Source organism: Argopecten irradians, chromosome 7 (assembly GCF_041381155.1).
Source record: "Argopecten irradians isolate NY chromosome 7, Ai_NY, whole genome shotgun sequence".
In the NCBI taxonomy this organism is placed as follows: Eukaryota; Metazoa; Mollusca; class Bivalvia; order Pectinida; family Pectinidae; genus Argopecten; species Argopecten irradians.
The window spans coordinates 16,573,677-16,594,131 of record NC_091140.1 but is presented as its reverse complement, the minus strand read 5'-3'; the positions used below and the strand labels follow the sequence as shown (position 1 = coordinate 16,594,131).

Here is a 20,455-nt window from a genome sequence, read left to right as displayed (position 1 = left end):
ACCTTACGCAAACTGTAGTAAGAAGAATTTTGATACCTCGCGAACAAAACCAGTGGAAATCCGTGCAAAGTTTATTACATTCACACGGGACTGTAGCCTAGCGTCACCTAACATTTGTCTGAAGTGCTATTTGTAGTACAGATTTGTTAATGGAATTAAGGACAATATTGCAGCAGTCTCCTGATACTGAATTTCTGTTTTATCTCGAAATAAAAACTACATTGGTCTTTGATAGTTACTGCACTCCATTTCTTGCACAGGAACATGGAAATTAGTTACAGTATAGCTTCGTTATGATCTCCTCAGAAAATAATTGATTTGGTTTAGTTATTTTGACTTTATATAAACAGTCAGAGTCATTTACGGATGCGCAAGGTTTATGTGGTAAAGGAAAGCCGGAGTACCCGGACAAAAATCACTGGCCCCTGCTAAACGTAATTCTTTCAATACATGACGGGGTTTTAATTAAAACAGTTGTACGCCAATTTGGCGATTGTGGTAAAGGGTTCGCTTCGAAAACTTACTGTGTTGTCACCAGGGGGAGTTGTACCATGGCATGTCATATCCGTATATATCTGTTTGAGATTTTGGGTGATCCCGACAAACTTTTGGAGCTGATTCGTTGTTTATACTGAATACAAGGTAAATTGAAATTACCCCGAAGGTACAAAATAAAACTCAAATATTATTGTTTAAATGTTGTTGGTTTTTTCAAATTTTTTTAGAGATCTGTCTACAAATGTTGTTTTTACTATTAATATTCATTATTAATCGTAAAATCTAAGTTTGAATGTTGATTTTATCATGTATATACACTTTGATATTGAAAAAGAAAATACCCATGTTTTATACCTGTATATACATATGTATTGTGCCCCTGTGGTATATATTGTACATATGTATTGTGCCCCTGTGGTATATATTGTACATATGTATTGTGCCCCTGTGGTATATATTGTACATATGTATTGTGCCCCTGTGGTATATATTGTACATATGTATTGTGCCCCTGTGGTATATATTGTACATATATGTATTGTGCCCCTGTGGTATATATTGTACATATGTATTGTACCCCTGTGGTATATATTGTACATATGTATTGTGCCCCTGTGGTATATATTGTACATATGTATTGTGCCCCTGTGGTATATATTGTACATATGTATTGTACCCCTGTGGTATATATTGTACATATGTATTGTGCCCCTGTGGTATATATTGTACATATGTATTGTGCCCCTGTGGTATATATTGTACATATGTATTGTGCCCCTGTGGTATATATTGTACATATGTATTGTGCCCCTGTGGTATATATTGTACATATGTATTGTGCCCCTGTGGTATATATTGTACATATGTATAAGCTGGCATTCTTGACGATGATTTTTTTCTCGCAAATGTGCTGCAGCTGAAATTAATCCGTACTTTCGTTGGAGAACTAGTTGGAGACATTTTACTGTGGTCATGTGTAACGGTTGACGTCTCGAACACGTTTATGAATATTCTACACGTGAAAATAACATTTGAAATGCTCGATTGTCCTTGAAGTGGCTATTACCAACTAAAACACATTTGTCATTCAATGTTTCGCATACCAGATGTCTGCTAATGACCCCACGGATGCTCTTTCTTCCCATACCTTTCACAAGTCGTGTAAGGCTCCCTATGGCGAAGGTACCCGAGGAACAACGACACCTCGTGCCGTGCTGGAGGTTTTCTGTAGTGTTAGGTATCACTGGTGCACACATATAATCCCAAACATAAAATGATCAATCGATCCTACATTCCAATTATCCCAGACCGTGTTCCCCTTTCTCTACACTACTTTTGTTGTAATGAATGACAGGATTACCTGAGAAAATCCATATATCAACGAGACGTAGACGACTCGACCGTCCCTCGGTTATAGTTGACGACGTGTCCTAATAACGGTCTAAGATATGTAAGAGACACTCGGGTTATATTTTATTGTACCTGGACATTTGTGATTAGCGCGGAATATATGCACAAGTACATCTATTTAAGGGGTACATTAACGTGTTACACGCAACCAATTTCATAGACAACTATAAGACGTCCACAACTACAGTTTATACTATAAATTGTCACATACTATTACACTGAGTAAACACCGACCATGCATTTAGGGTACGTACACACGGTGTGGTTACACGCGAGATGACAGGTGCATTCATTCTGCTCCCTGATCGCTACTAATACTATATACTGTCGTGTCCTGCGATAGGGTGTTTATACGCTCCAACGCCCCAACCGTACGGATTCAGGTGGGAGCTCAACAGTTAACGAAATTTAAACATGGAGGAGACATTTAAGTTACAAGTGTGTGTTTACTTTCTCTGCAGTGGCAAAGTGCTGACCCCCGGGATTTGATTGTGGGATTTACCTAGGAGGGTCGGGAGTTATGAGGCGTCATCATGACCCGGCTATGGACCCTCCATCTCTACATATGGATTACCAGCGTTTTTCTGCTCCTGACACGAACTCAAGGTAAATTGTCACTATCTTATTAATTTAAACTTCAGCCTTAATGTGAGTGTACATGTGCACACTTATATACCTGTCTGGTTTATATATGGTAAACAAGTGATATTCAAATTAGTATATCGACTTTAAATACTACACTAGATAGCTATATAGACTTTAGATAATACATATACATGTAGTATATAGACTCGATGAACAGAAAAAGCAAACACTTCACAACACGTACAAGTAAATTATACAATATTGATTTCAAGCGTTTTATTACCTGGTTGAGTCATATTGTGACAGATTATATCACAAGTAAAAAGGTGTACACATGTCCGCGTAACCTCTTAGCCTTGGTACTAGATCAAGACCTTCTGACAGATAGATTTAATGTCTTAGTCTGGTTCTAAAGCAAGACGGAACTTCGGCTAGTATATGTTTTCTGTTTACTTCTGCGTTTTTATGAATTTTCATTTTTTCTGTGCGACTTTAAAATTTTACCACACAACGGGGTATTAAAAGATATGTTCAATGTCTTAGTCTGATTCTGAAGCAAGACGAAACTTCGGCTGGATACATGTATATATACATCTATGTTTCTTATTTGCTTCTATGTTGTGGTTTTAAGAATTACTTTTTCATTAAAACTCTACCACACACCAGGATATTGGGCTATATTACGTCTGTACATGTTGTCGTGCCTGCTCGGATGGCTGATCTAAGGGAATATGAATTGACTCCATACCCGAGGACCACAAGTTTGTACAATGATGCATTATACGGGGTTGGTAGACGTCCTCTGTAACGCTTACAAAAACTGGTACGATGTCAGATAAATATTTTATCAGTTCAGACGATAAAGATCAGTTATTACTTGTATTCCACCGGGAACGACAGTACACATCCAAAGGAGATAGTGTATTATAATGACAGACTCGCTTGAGTGACTTCTGTAGCTTTATTAACAAAATACAAGTGTTTATGTAAAAATAAATAGAAAGTTATAGCCGTGTTTTATACAAGTTTGATGCATAGTCACCTTTACGTATTTTGGGAGAAATCAGAATTGGAGAATGCGGAGATGCTACATATGCATGTGTACATGTCTTTTGTGAAAACCTTTACCCATTTTGTCTTTTAACAAGTGTGCTGAAAGCCTGAAATTAATTATGGAACTAAAGCACTGATGCAGAGAGTGGTTGTTGAAAGCCAAACATATCATAAACTTGGTCGGCTAAGCAGCTTCTAATTCGAGACGTGCACCTCCTTGATGGGAACTGTGATGGTTGAATATGTTTAATATTTAATGTGGAATAAAACTGTTATTGGAACTCTGGGGAGAACATCTTTCAAGCTTTTGAAATAATGTTTTTATTGAATAATTAATTCCAAGCTAATTGTGTGAATTGATAACAAAAGTGTCTGGAGATATGCCCTTAGCGTTTGAAGTTATAATACATCCGTGCGTATTAGTCATAGAACAAAAGACCACCTGTTCACGTTTTAAACCAGACCACAGTTCGAATATTCAATATTCTCGTCCTCCGAACCCCGGAAAACATGTATATCCACAAACCTAGGGCAAACACTTAACCCCTGAGAAATATGTACGTGTACCACGGTTCTCGGGAACACCCACTACCCCTCCCCTGAGAACACATTTAAAATCGCAGGCTATTGTAGCCCCATACTAGAGTTAACGTTACTTCCTTTTGTTTCACTGATCCGTCAGTACTGACGGAATGAAACGAAAGGGGAATAACAGGGAAGGGAACTGAATCAACTGATAGATCCGGAATTGGAATACTTCTGACAAAGCTGGTATATTTAGATAGTTGTGTTCCCTTAGAACATTAGAAGGATCATTTATAGTTTAACCTTGTGCACGAAAACTAAATTTTTTGATCAGTAGATTTGACATCCCATCGTTGTAGACGTAGATGTATTCCCACCAGTCTACGCATCATCCACAGGGGGCCAACTCAATGAAAATGGATGTTGTCATTCATTTTTGCATTTGGTGGATGGACTGATGAGTATATATGACAGTCATGTGATTTTTTTTCCAAAAATACGAGATTTGAAAAATCATTAAAAAATCGGGATATTTACTATAAAACAGATAGTAAATATCCCGATTTTTTAACAATTTTTCAAATCTGGTATTTTTGGAAAAAAAATCACATGACTGTCATATATACTCATCAGCCCATCCACCAAATACAAAAAAAAATGTATGACAATATCCATTTTCATTGAGTTGGCCCCCTGTGCATCATCATCTATGACTGGTTTTGTACCGGTATGGCTACTCAGTTGGTTCCTGTTTTCTGGCATGGTTGGCTAAAGTTTGAAGGATGTTTTTCCAAGTTGCGTTAATGATTTGATTTTAAATTTTAATCTATATTGCATCGCGTTTCTCTTGAGATTGTAGCAAGTGATAATTTTTATTTTTTTTGAGCTGAAACCATTGAGGAAACGACTATGCAGAGTAATACATATCTAAAACCTTTGACTAAGAGCACAATCCTAGATAACGCTATCTGAAGATGTTCAGTAGGAATCACGACCGAATATCTTGAACAGTCACATGGCTTCGTGATTAGCCGATACTCAATACTTCTAAAGATCAACGAACATTAAACCAATATAGAAGCTAAATGGAAAACTCGTTTTCTCGAAACCAGAAAACCAGAACACGCAAACAGTCGTAGAATATGCTCAGACTGCCGTGCCCACCACCGGAGAATCTTTACCAATGTTGTCTTATTCATTAACTTTTTTAGAGATGATGATGTAAAATTACACGTTTTTTATTCTTACTATACAGATACCCTCTCTATAATATATACATGTAGATATCTTATAATTACACAAATAGATGTTGTTACATGTAAAAACGGTCCGTCACGCCGCTGCCGCACCATTTTTATTTGCCTTTTAGTCGTTATATGTAATAGTTGTAACTAGTATTACTCGACATGTACAGTATAATGTCTCTTTACACACACAGAACCCTGTCACTTGGAACATGAAGTTAATAAGGTTCTAGACTCGCGCATTTGAATACCTTAATCCTACCACGACAATGGAAACCTAACGTTTTGAAGAGCACCTGTCTCGTGCGCACGTGTTGGAATTTCGAATTAATCTGTATAGAGTTATACATAATTCAAATACTGTATTGTTGGTGTTGAAGATAGGTGCTTGCGTCCGCGTTAAAGGTCAGCCAATCCGTCTACTTAGACTGGACACTTCCGGCTCAACCATCCGAAATTTAATCCTCGATCGTCGACATTTTTTGTGAAAGTTTTCTTGGTCGTGATGACCGACATTGACGCTTCCGTGTCCAGTTAACGCGCTACAATTTGAACTTTGTCAGTGGTCAAATTGCAGATTGTGTCAGTGATAATTCGGGTTGTCTCGGCGCTTTTCACACCCCGGGGACAGGTGCAAGTCGCGACCGCCATGATGAACTAAGAGGCCCATTGTACTCTCGTTAAACTGGATAATTGAAGTCTACTCGATGAGTAACGATGTTTGTTCAGCGGTTTTGACCTGTCGGTAACATACTGTCAGTTGTGTGTCACATCTCACTGATGACGGACAAACTGATAGATTACTGACAGACACGGACAATGTGTTCATGTAAACATTTACTTTATGACATATGCAATTAGTTTAAACGACCAATATGCATGTAATACCACGCACTAGTACGTAAGTACTGACTTCCTCGAGTTTAATACATCTCCCCCACTTGGCAAAGCCTATCATAAAAAAACGTTAGGTCCCCGATTCAGTCACATATTTTTGGTCACTTTTTCCGAGTTCAAAGCCAAACTTAGTTTTACTAAAAAGTTTTCTTGTAAATATATTCCGGACACTATCGTAAAATTCATTCTAACAAATTATCAGTTGCTGACCCAATAATGCCGTTTAATTCTATGCATTAGCTTTTAGCGAGAATATTGTAGCTCAAAAGACTTTTCAACAGAAAATAGTGTCGTTTTAAATATCGAGTAGGCCGGGTACGTATATTCGTCCTAATTGGCTTTATGCGCAGTTTTGTCTCTAAATAATGTTAAAGTTCCATATTTATGTACATATGTATTCAAATTGTTCTACATCAATGGTAACGGAAAATAGTTTTGATATAAAATCATATCATATATGTAAACAAGCACATCATGGTTTTTACTGTTCTGACAAAATCGTAGTTGTTTAGGAGCATTCTAGTCATCCTCAAAAAAATGAAGAAAGAGTCAACAAGCACCTGCTCTATGACTAATCTTTTGTCGTTGACTCTAATTGTTTATAGTTCATTAAGCATCTGTTCACTAGATAGTTATTATTGCGTTGTCATTGCTAGTTCACTCCATCACATGGTCATAGAACAGTATTAGCACTGTTGTTCGACTTTGATTAATTTTAGATGACTTCTTGCTCCGAGATCAAAGTATCGATAAATATCAATAATTTGTCATTAAGGACGAGTTGTCTGCGAGGCTTCTACCATTGATATGCCACTGCTCTAAAGACCAGTCTGGTCGTATAGCACTGCTTCTTGGGTGTCGTCGGATTTCTTATTAGACGCTCAATAGATCTAAAGAGATGGACACACAAGGTAGACAATACACAGTATCCTTTTACCTCGAATCGTCTCATCAATGCCATCTCTACGATCTGTAGTTATAGAAACCGATATTTAAATAAAGAAAAATGCTTTCTGTAGACGTCGGTCTATCTAAATATCATATGGATGTGTATAATTACGTTCTATCGGCTATATTATTACATTGTTTATTATAGTTTCTACACCAATCGCAACATCTCTGGGGAAAATGTCCGCAATCCTCGAACTATGGGGTGATTTCGGAAGATTTGTAGTTTCTCACCCGGTGCCATACGAAGTTGATGAAAGAGTCGAAATTCAACGGCATATTCATTGGGATGAAATATTGCCTTTAAACATTTTAGATGTTACATGTAGCATTCTCGTCGCATTCAATGTCTGAGCTCTCAAAACGGGATCGGAATGTCTATATGCACAGGCTATTTACATAAAACAAGAAAATCGCCTTTAGTTCGAGTAATTAGAATGTATCGAACGAATCAATATTAATTCTCTGATGGGTGTTGAATGGGCGGTCCGAGATTCACAAGAATTGTCCCGGGGGAGGGGCGATGCCTGAGAACCAAAATTGACACATCGGTTAACTCATTGGACAAGTTTATAACACTTGTCATTAGTAGATAATGGTTCTATATACAACTGGCCTCCGTATGTTTACCGAGCCCATTGTCATTAGCCACTTTACATAAAGGACTTTTATTATCACACCGTTAGTATTGATCGTCATTTTAAATATCCTCATCGTTAAATACGACTTACAGAAAAGCAAATACAAAAAAATACATGTTTATTTTTAAATGACATTTCAAAAGGACTGAGCTATCTATTTAACCGCTCCAGAAGTCTTTTTTGTAGATCCCCCGTAGATGGTATTAAATGAACAGTGTGCGATATCGTGGCCAACTCGGGCTGCAATGTGAAGCGATCCAGATAATCCGAACTATTGGTGTGTAATCGTTCGTACCCCATCTAAAGGTCTTCAGTATTAAGATAAGCTCGGGTAGTTGGAATATGCCTTTGATATGTCAGTCATATAAACCTCCATCGCCTCGTCATCATTATTCGGGGTTACACACATCAATGCAGGGGTCGTGAAGATACGGGTTCTTTGACAGCCGTTTCCGGTTTCCATATTTGTTTTCTACTGAAATATATTTTTAAATCACAAATCAAATAATACCTTATTTATTCCACTGTTTAGAAACACATCATATTTTTGTAAAGTTTAACGCGTTGGTTTTTACTTTTTATAGTAAATAGCATTATTTCTTGATAATCACATTTAAGTCAAAATGGCGGCACTTCCGTTTCTGAAAGATCAAAGGTTCCGGCTGATAATGACAGACAGGTGTTCGTATAGAACGGTGACACAGTAATCTTCTTTACAACGCGATAATAGATACCCATAAACATATTAATACAGGTATTTATTTCGTTAAAGGCCCGTGTGTGGCATTTCAACTTCAAAGACAGAAAAAATCAATATCCGGACCGTCAAATGTATTAATTTTCAAAATGGTATACTAGTACGCACGACTGATATTTTATATAAACATTAGGGTCTTTGATCAGGTGATTATACATCTAAGTTATAGGATGATTTCATGTTACGTTTTTGTAAATTATTTTCGACAATACGTCAATATACTGTACTTTTGGAATGGAACATTTCACAGGCGTCCGTATCTTTACATATATTTTTTATGTGAAGGATTTCAAACTTAAAATGCACGGAACTATAAAGAGGTCTTATCCTTAGAATTTAAGTTTATTCGAATTATTTTGATTTGAAACATTTCCTCCTATTTGTGTTCTGTTCTTGTACCATCGTCCATACTCCAGGGGTTACATATCAGTGTCGTTATATCCGCCCCTGAACTATTCAATAAAGCAAACCTGAAGGCTCTGTGTACCACAATATATGAGACAGGTAGTTTGTTCTTTAGTGTTGTATATCAAAATAACGGAAAAGCGGTACAATTGTTACTTTGAAGTTGGGCGTCGCGATCTTGAAGATATGTCACTATAGATCTTTGATGCTATGGGTAAGTTTTTCCTCCTAAAATGCACCTGGAATATCGGGGGTGCTTTTTTTACAGACGTAACATAAAACTTATGGTGTATGTAACTACCTCTGTAGTCATTCCTCTATAACCTTAGGAAGTGTATCACTTAAACTGCGATTATTACTCTTGGTGTGCAGTTCAGGGTTAGTTACATGTAAATCAATGTCCTGCGGAAGTGTTAGGCGATCTCATGCTTATCCGGGCAACGTCGATAAAGCAAAGAGTTGGCAAACCGAATGGTGTTCACAGATGTAATAGCAAATTACAGCAGATCAATTAATCACAGCTACGTTTATCTATGTTAGTGACAATGAATACATTTAACATAGACAAGCATCACTTCCATCAGGGACCATCCTGATAAAAGATTTGAAGATAATCAAGAAAATGAATTTAGAGTAAACTTATGTGAAGCTCATTTATGATGCATGACTATTTAGTGAGATGCCACAACAATATCTGTATTTGGACCGGATTTTCGCAAGCTGACCGTCACAAGGCTGAAAACTCAAACAATACCACAGCCTTCCAAAACACGCCTATACTACACTCCTCTCACTCACAGTGTGTCAATATAAATGTCCACAAGTATTAGCTTCCCAAAAAGCTAAGAAGGCTACAAAACAGCATTATTTATTAGGAAGCAATAATAGGAAAGCTTGGCGAATTGTTCTGTTCACAGTTAGCTGCCATAGTTCTTATGACAATTAATTTTGAAGAATGATAATTTAAATGCTTTCAGATATCAATGTAAAAGATAATCAACTTCATGATATTCATGAAAGGGACACTAGGCTACCTTTCCGAAACAAAAAAATAAAAGTCTCTTTAAAACAATTATAACATAATAAAATTGATAATGATGGCCAAAGATGAGGTTACAACACTAACGAAGTTGAAATTTTGCCGTCTGACGCAGATATAGTCAACTAACACGACGTCGGGAAACATAATACGACCTGCGTTATGAAAATTAACGTCATGTTTATTTTAATATATTTACATTTCCGTTTTCACTTTCCTGTATAACCTTACTAACCGGGCGTACACTTGCGTAAACGCAGAGGAGCTGCTGCGCAAGAACACACACCGAAACACTGACTTCCGCCCTTATGTGAATGCGCATCCGGTTAGACCAAAATATATGCCATGGCAAAGGTTCCATATCAATATCAGTTTGAATGCAATGTAAAGCATTGTGTTAATATTAAAAAAATGAAAAAATGGAAACATATGGAATAAATGGATTAAAAACGATAAAGTTATTATGGAACTAAATTTCATTTACTCCCGGAACTTGACACATTTTCCCGCCAAATTGGAGCCAGCTGTTTCGCGATTCCATCAATTTCTCAGCTGTTCCACCAATCGTATAAAGTTGAAAAAACGATTGTTTATTTACCCGGAATACTAAATTTAAATGAAATGGTCGGTCGAAATGTAAAAGCGCGCGTCATTTAAAATATCTGTACAAAAAATGCAGTTTACACACCAGTAAACAACAAAAAGTAAAAATAATTAAAAATCTTAAATCTTAAAAAGTTGTTCAGCTAACAAGTTTTCCGTCTATTCATGTACTTGGACAAGTTGGTGAAATACATAATATACGCATAACATGTTTGAAACAAGCATAACATTTCGTTTAAAACGGGACTTTCCTTTAGCGCATACAGTTCCAGAAATATCCCCTAAGTAAAGCATAACTTTCTTTATTTACAAGTAAGTCATGATCATCTAGTTAGCTAACAGTACTAGTTAAGTTAAATATAGTTCCTCCACGCGCTGATCTATCGTGTAGCGCCGCCTTGTGTGATTTCTGAGAATAATGTCAGACAACAAGAAAACATTCGGACTTCACTGGGTTTATCTAATGATAATTTGTTTGCAATAATTTCCCCACTGGTACCCCTTATACACATGAAATCTTCCAACAACAAGTAACCAATCAACACACGTAAATCGTTTTGGCCAGCCAATCAAAGTGAACAGACTATTTATAACCTTGTGAAATCCCAACAACATGGCAGGCAAAGCGACCGATTCTAATAGCTACCATCCAGCAACCCCAGGATGATAGCAACAATATCCTGGGATGGTAGCAATAACGCCCCGTAGAGAATTGGTATTTATAACAATGGTATATTAACACAAATATTGCCCTAAATCGCACTAACCCTGGCTGATATATTGGGAGATTGGAGGCGGGGGGATCATGAATTCTCAGGTCTCAGTTCTTCCGTATGCTGATTAACTGTTGGCAATTTTACGAAATAGCAAGATTAATGCTCACGTGTCGCGTTGTTGGTTTATTTTTATATAAAAGTGTGATTAAATAAGAGTAAATTCTGTTTTACTCGTGAAAGTGAAAAAATCTCGTAGAATATAGTATTGATTTTTGAATTCCATAAGTCATTTCTTAGTTTCGTCTGCAATACATCATCTTCGTATTAAGACCGTTTTTATGTAACTATATTTAAACAAGACTTTCTGAAGTTGTTTGAAATTTGTATCCGTGTTTACAAACGTCTGCAGGTGTTACATGTTCTAGAATCTATTTGTCTTACAATAACGTATTTAGCCCATTTCGCAAGTTACATAAACATTTTTGAATTTCCCTGTATTGAAATACATACATTGAAAAGTACTCTTCATTTGTTTAATTAGCTAATTATAGATGGATGACTTTATATTTGCAGGGTCTCAGTACCGGATATCCGTTCCAGACGATTATGTGGCCTTTATGGGGGACCTAACGGTCACCTACACAGTCCCCGTCAATATATCCATGCCCAACGCCTTCATACGGGTACTTTTCAACGGAGACAAAGGACGACGGGAAATCACTACACTCAAACTCTCCATGGGACATTCAACCGGAAGTGGGCGTGTCACATGTGGAGTAATAGAAGTTGCAGGGCGCCATCTTTTGGAAATGTATATGTATTTAGACGGACCGCTATTAACATCTAAGGAATTTACAGTAAAGTGGCCGGAATTCCATTTATACCTTCCTAAAACACATATCGCTCAGACAACGGAAGTGAAACTTCGGTACACCTCGGAAGCTAAGTGTGTTCCTCTGTTGGAGCAGTATTCTTTTCAGATAGATTTGGAATATAGATCAGAAAATCAGTTCGATCCATCCTATTACAATACAGAAGCGAGAGTTCTTCATTCAGAACCAGTGCTTGATATATCTCAGGCTATAACCAATATATCATATTCTTGTGGTAATTTTGACTTCAAAGGCAGCTATAGAGCATTTTTACGCAATAGTTATAACAAAAACTTAACCGTCGCCAGGAGTAACGTTATGGACGTGCGATGGAGTGACGTGTATGACGTTCGAATATCCTCTTCCAGTATTCATCCATGTCAGGGTCACCTAGCAGTGCTGTACGAACACCCGCAGTGCTCGGGTACAAACGATAAAATTCGGATGTACGTTTTACGTCGGGACATTTCGGGATCGCTAGCGGCCCCCCTGCAACGCAAGTATGTCACAGAAAGAACCGCCCACCCCGACAAAACATATGTCGTGTTCAAGTGCAGTTTGTTTCCGATGGATGTCACCGCTGTCGGGTTCTGCTTTGTCTACGTCACGATGTCGAACACCGACCTCGTCGTTGACCAGTACAGCTCCTGTGTGTCGGCCCACGAAGGAGCAGGTAAAGAAGGGGGGATTAGGGGCTGTTGACATCTTTGTAAGAACATTTTGTTCGGATCTTTTGAAATTCTTATCGGAATTTTTGCCATGTCAGTATTTTCTGTATCTTAAATGAACATATCAAATTCAAAACTTTTTGATATGTGTGCAAAATTCATAGCGATGGCATTCATTACATTATTTACTTTCTTGATCTGTCTTATTGGCTAAAGGCCAATAGTAAATTAACGTCAAAGTCAAAGGCAATATGGCATGACCACTCAAACCTTCTTAAGGATTTAAATAGGTTGGATATAAAGAAGTTCGAACGAACCAATCAGGTTTCCGAAAATTATTTGCTTCATCAATACTTTATGGAAATCAAATAAACATGTTATTTGATTCGCAGTAGCGTTGTTTAAGTTCTAGAACTGGTCCGAAGTCGTAGCCATGTAAAGTGAGGCTATTGAATTTAACACATGTGCAGTTACTTAACTTTCGAGTGTTATACGTAAAGATCAGAAACAAATTTGTCCCATAAATTTTCCTTTATAGATTGTACGTACAGACATGTGTAGCTTTGCTACAACTTGTAGCACAGATATGAAGTAATGTAAAAGGTTATCTTTGCCGAGTCCAATCGACTTATGGATTTAATGAAATTCCTGCACTCTCGATCCGTGTATCGTTTACCAAGTCATTGTAGTGTTTATATTGTCACAAAGCAAATATTGGATGTTATCGATACCTTCCGCCTAATCACTGTCGGTTACAGCTAGATACAGTGTCGCGGAGTGGTATCGATCTGCCTTATCACACATCAAACGGCGGAGGAAGACAATAAAATCCCAGCTTGTCATTCCAATATCCTCTCCCAACAAAGCCTCGATCTGACCTCGTAGACTCATAGCGTTAATGCTGAGTGCATGTCATGGTGGCTGGGGAATTGAAGCTGTTTATATCGGATTTTATAACGACCTTTTTATTTGGTCTGTCACTAGAGTGCGCCACCTGATGACCGCCTCGTTATCGAATGCCTTGACAACACACAAAGCTTTGCCATTGATAAATGACCCCAACTATGCCTCGGACATTTTACACACTGTCTGAAGTTCATTATTTTCTGACAATCCGATAATAGTTAGTGTTTGTCGTTACAATCCAATAACAATACCGTGACACAAAACCAATACGCCTCGCTGATGAACCATTATTAATGAGCTATTTACTACCTGTTGTAAATTAAGTATTATCCGAACAAACATCCTGCGATCTAACAAAAAACAATACACTAAATCAAACAGGACGTCATGTTTTGTTTCATGTCGATAATCAGCCATAAATTTTACATAGTATTTCAAAAAAAAGTTCATTGAACTACGATGTACTATAGTGTACAAAAACATTTCAAAGGGCAAATGAAAGCAATCTCGACGAAAACGAAGCTTGAACTTATGACCAATTTGACAACAGATAGCGATTCTGTCGTATTATTAGAAACACCACCTAACAATGCTTCGTATGACCGGAAGTTATACATCTATAATTACAATCTTTGAGATTTTGAATTTTATTTTATTTCAACTTTTCACGCTTCTCGGTAAATTCTGGCAGACATCGGAGCCTGGCTCTTGCTTAGTGAATAGTGAGTCCAGCATATATTTCCCCAAACTTTTGACAATCATGACCAAAAGTTGTTATACAGTTACATTATATCGGTCGCCAGGATTGGCGCGTGCCCCCATCTGATTACAATGAATCGGCATTTTGTCGTATCACAGTCAAATTGACAGCTGTAAAACAATCTCGTGTCAATCTCCAAATCGTGATGGTCAGGTCGGGAATAAATTGCATTACATTCGGGGTTAAACAGGGAGCGATTTTCACGAGTCGCTTGTTCAAGCGTACACCAATGTTAAATTACAGTGTAATACGTCTGTGACGTTTTTTTAAGAATTCTGGCCAGTCCTTTAAGGTTTAGTGTAACATAAACACGGCTCGTTATATATTGTGTAAGATTTGGAAGACAATTATTTAAACGACAGAGGACTACCTCGCGAGAGATAATATTTACCTGTGTGTACAGGTGTATACACTTACAGGCTGATATCAGAGGCACACAACCTTACAGTTTTGTAAGGCAGTGGGAACGTCCCTTTGTTCACCTATTCAAATACAACGGTTATAGCAATTATATGAACACTCGTTTTACCTGATAAAACGAGAGGTGTCTGTGTAAGTTTAAACTCTATGGCTCGGCGTTTCATACATTTATAGCATGTGTCACATTCATTATCTATGTAGATTGTGTATTTTGATATGTGAACGCAATTTTTATTAGGAATAAAAAACGCGCCACTTTTCTGTTGAATTTCAATATTTACTTCCAAACGAGCTCTTGAAAATGATGTTCAATTAATTATCACAATTAACGCTGTTGGTTCGTCGACGCACTTTATCAGGAATATTAAATCGCTTGCGCGTTCTCCTAGTATTTATTGAAAACGACTTAAAAATTCACTACAAAAGCTCAAATAGACAAAATGATTTTTAAAGGTAAAGAACTTTTCACGCTTGCGAACTTTACAGGTTTTCGTTTGCCTCGTTAAGACTTGAAGATGTCCTAATTGGTACGTGATTTCACGACAGTGTGTAATAATGAACGAGCCCGTATGCTTTCTCGCTGCTATTGATTAATAAAATGTCGTAAAGGAGAGCTGTCGTAAAGAGATCGTCGTAAAGGGGACGAAATGTAAATTAACAGTCTATATAAGGAGCACACATACACAATAACTCAGAACATCCACGACAGATAGCGTTATTTATTACAGTTTTCAATTAGGAAATAGTAAATGAAAAGCCAGCATCGCAAAGGTTAGTAATTAGGTGTGGTAATTAACAGCCGCCACTAATCTGAAGAAAATTGCGGACCACAAACTAGTCGTACTCGGAATATCACACGATTACCAAACTAGACAGAGGATGTCCGAATGAAACCCCTATCGTTGTGGTTCGACACGAGTGTGTACTAACGAAGTACAGAGGTCAATAGTTCATGATCAATGGCAATATGGCAGAATTTCGTGAATCAGATGGGTTTTTTTTATATTCCCATGTCTACATGTAAAAGTATCTGTTACTGATTTTAAACATGAAGAAAACAAGCGGCCCGCGAATGTTAATTTTGATTACGTTTCCATTGCATGACACAGAAAGAGGTATTGCTTTTCGTGTGTTTCTGTCCCGTCCCATGCGCCTTATACACACTCTAGGTATCTTTTAGCTACTGTTGTAGCGGAAAAGAGAATACATTTTCCGCTACAACAGTAGCTAGGTATCTTTGATATCTTAGAGGGATACATAAGTTTCGAAAGTAATAATAGGTCTCTAGGAACAGCCATTGTTTGTTTGTTTGATTAATTAACGTCCTATTAACAGCCAGGGTCATATAAGGACGGCCTCACATGATGCCGTGTGGTAGAGTATGAAGTGCGTCTTGATGTCTGTTTTTGGAGACTGGCGTATATTCGTGTTGTTTATGCTTGTATAGTGGAAATCTTGCCCTTTTTAAAGTGTAATATGACTGAGACATGCCGCCAAAGATACCAAGCAATACACCCCACCCGGTCACATTATACTGACAACGGGCGAATCAGTCGTCCTACTCCCTGTATGCCGAGTGCTAAGCAAGAGCAGAAACTGTCACTTTTAAAGACTTCCTTGTGTTTCGGCCAGGGGACAGAACCCAGAGTCTACCTCACAGGGGCGAGTGCTCAACAGGAGGCCAAAAGTGAGGCGATGTCATGGTTAGGGTTTATTAGTTTAACGTCCTATTAACAGCCAGGGTCATGTAAGGACGTGCCAAGTTTGTTGATGGAGGGAAACCACCGACCAGCGGTCAGTACCTGGCAACTGCCCCACATGGTATTCGAACTCGCGACCCAGAGGTGGAGGGTTTGTGGTAATTTGTCGAGACATCTTAACCACTCGGCCATCGCGGCCCCGAGGCGGTGTCAAGTGAGACGTTAGAAGAAGAACGTTAGTTAGGAAGAAGAGATAAGATGATATCCTAAATTTAGTCGCCTTTTATACGATCATGCGTTCCATTTGAACGCTCTACCTGCAGCCCCCAAAATACATGTAGATAAATTTTGGAGGTCATTTGTCAAAGGTCACATACATTTGACACCCCTCGTAAATAAGTTCACATTGTGTCACTTTAGGAACCACTCACGCACACATCGGTTCTACCAACTGTTTCTTCACGAAAGAAAAAAGAACCAACGAAACAAAAACAAAAATATGCTTCCTCTTTTCTACGATTCATTATGACAATGAAATTAAAGCATTTATCTTTATATTCTCTGCATTCTTTTGGACATTTCATTGGACTTTAATGACTGACGTAAGTAAATAACGCACTTCCGGTGTCGTACTTCCGGTTGTGTTGTGCTGTATCTCAGTTATCGCCATCTTTTATTTTTTTATTGTACTCTTTGTTTGTTGCATGTTGTATTTTATGGTTGTGAAAAGATATGGAAAAACTCGATGTTTCATTATGTTTTTGAATGTTACATGTTTTTAGTTTTGATGATATCACGAAAATTTGATTTTGTTCTCACTGAATATACCCAACATTTGTATGAAGTTGAGATCAGTCAGGTGATGTTTTATTATCTCTCGTGTAACGGAAAGCGCCTACAGTGGTTTTATGTTGCTTCTAGATAAGATATACATTGTGTTCAAAGTGTCGTACATGTTCTTTAAGTTTCTTATTTTATTAAAGCAAAATGAATGGATAAAAGTTATTAAACTTATGGGAAGTCCTCTCCAGCACAATTTACATCAATTTATCAATAATATTAATATCATATAACTGAATGTTTATGCGACAAACATCTCGTTTTTAAAGAGATTTTTTTAAAGAATAATTTTCGATTTAGAAAAAGTGAGAGAGAGAAAAAAAAACTAAATTGAAAAATTTCTGAATATGAAATTCCCCATCTTATATTTGCAAGTCAATTTCACTGCATGTTGTTCAGCGCAAATTTCCATACCTCTGATATCTGATTGCTCCACATCACGAAACAAGGATGATTATCGTTGAAATTAGAACACGATATCAGTGGCAACACTTCAATGTTACTGGCACGTAAGAAGTAAATCATGTTGTTTTTGTCACAGTTTTGCCGATAGATGGCGGTTGGAGCGATTGGGGTGCCTGGAGCACGTGCTCCGTGACGTGTGATATGGGGAAGAGAAGCCGGTACAGGTCCTGCAGTAACCCTGCCCCCGCCTATGGAGGCCAGTTCTGTAAAGACTTCCCTGTCCAATTTGAGCCCTGCTTCTCCCTTTGTCCTGGTTAGTATGAAAACATACTTCAATATTTTAACATATTCATTATTAAAAAAATGCGAAAATCATTTTTTCAGCATTCTCTTTAATGTTATTGAGTGTTTAAACTACGTATTGTTGATGTTGATGTAGTTTTGCATTGTCTGTGATGTCGACCCAGATGATTTTTCTTGGATCTTATCCCTATGACGGAACTAAAAGGCAAATCTAACACCGGAGCTGTAACGCAGGTCCCCGACAAGATTTTAAGCCCAGAATCGGATAATGTATGTTAAATGAATCTTACGAACTTTAAGGTCGGATTTTTCGTTTTACGAGAGTTGCTTTCCCATAAACTCCGGAATCAGCTTCCGTTTCAAACTTTGTCTTATGTATAAGATCTTTATTGACAAGGCGTTCGTCTAATGTGGAGTTTTATCATCACTGTTAAAAGCTTCCATGGTAGTGCTGTATTTTATCGATATCGACACCAAAGAGGACCAAATTACTGATTATACAATTATTATCTCTCAAATATAAAAAAACACAGTGTGGTGGAAGGAAATTGTTATCAATACAGTGGACCTCCGAAAATCCGGACGCCTATAGTCCGGAAAACTCACGATACTAACTGAAATATTGGAACGGATTTCGTATCGTTACTTGTACTCACCAGTCCGAAAATTCGGATTCCCAAGACGAATAAACTATTAAGCATTCTGTATTAAATTTCTCGCAATTTAATCCGGACAATTCGTATTTATTTTCATTGACAGTTGTCAGTTCTTCTACATCCTGTACTTAGCGGCTCCGTTTCGGAAATATTAGTGCGCGATAAATATAAGGAAATGTTCCTATCGGAGTTGAGGTATTTTTGGGGCACCACACTCCACAAATCGCTTCGATCCGACACCAAAATCGAACCTGCTGTTGATAAATTTTGGCATTGAGATGTAAGATTGATCAATGGGTTCCTCGATAACAGTAACGGTAATACCCACGGGTGTCACATGTTTTATCACGTGACGATACCTTATATGGTTGGCGGTTGTGGCGCGATCGAAATCGTATTCGGTGAGGTGTTAAAGGAACCCATCGGTTCATCGGATTGTCGGAATTTCTGTGATATTAACAGGAATTCATCATTGATAATTATAACTGTTGATTGGATGATCAATTACAAGGTTTAATTAATGATTGCATTTAGAGATATGCGAACACATGTCGTAAGTTACAATGTGTTATCGAGACCCGATCAATGATCCGGTGGTTAAAACCCACTTTGGGATAACACACATGGAGTATGTGATTTAGCAAACCAATATACCTAATACGTACGTAAAGTTATTAGTGAAATGTTTCTGTGTGTCTGACTAACATTTTCACGTATAGGGAGTTTGTCCGAGGGTATAAATTCGCGATTTTCATTAAACCAGATTAAATTTTAACGATGATATTACACGCGGCAGTATCTTTATGTCTTTATCATAATAATGTACTGTATAACATATAATTTTCGTCGATTGTTTATTTAGAAGTTTAGTAGAAGTAAGATGCGGAGCCAGGCTGAGAATACGACATGCTTTAATGGTGTCAACTTCCATGTGTACAATGGATTCTGGGAGTAAGCTTTACGAGTAATACTAACATACTGAGTCTGATACGGAGAATCCGGAAATTATTAACAATTTTTGTTTCATCGACTTACAACAAATATCTCTATCTACGAAAAGATTTGCTCAACGCTCAAACAACGAAAGAAAGAATTCCATGTATGCATGGGTTATTGAAAAGTGCAAAAAGATATTGAATATTCCAAAAACTATAACGCAAATTCGGGATCGATTAAACGCGGGCAAATCATGTTAAAAAAGATGGATTTACACATAAAATTGTATAAACAAGGCAAATAAACCTATATATTCCCGAAATGTTAGCTTCTCTGGTTACTGTTGTACGACCTTCTCAATGAACTTCCAATAAACTTACATGTATAAACTAAACTTAACTTCAGAAAGACTCTTCAAAAATACAAGCAAGATTAAAATATGTATGCTGCATGTTTTAAAATTGCTAATCAGAGTATGGTATGGATTCTGTCTCCGGTGAATTGTAGAATGCATATTTTTGCAGACCACGAAACTTGAGAAGACAATTACTCAATCATGTCTGAAGGCACCATGCCTACACCTTCTATAAGACGTGCGTGTTATCAACACATGACAATGTGCCAAAATGCCATAATTTTGAAAAAGGACGAGTTTAAATCCAATTTTG

The 20,455-nt window shown here is 37.5% G+C and overlaps 1 protein-coding gene across 1 annotated transcript in view; it reads left to right on the top strand.

Annotated features, from left to right (window-relative positions):
* LOC138327692 (uncharacterized) overlaps positions 1-20,455 on the top strand; it is a 38,977-nt gene that overhangs the window by 9,130 nt on the left and 9,392 nt on the right. The window contains exons 2-4 of the mRNA XM_069274002.1: positions 2,370-2,514; positions 11,895-12,866; positions 18,029-18,205. Of these exons, the coding sequence (XP_069130103.1) occupies positions 2,442-2,514; positions 11,895-12,866; positions 18,029-18,205 (1,222 nt within the window). The 5' untranslated portion in view covers positions 2,370-2,441. The remainder of the gene's footprint in view (positions 1-2,369; positions 2,515-11,894; positions 12,867-18,028; positions 18,206-20,455) is intronic.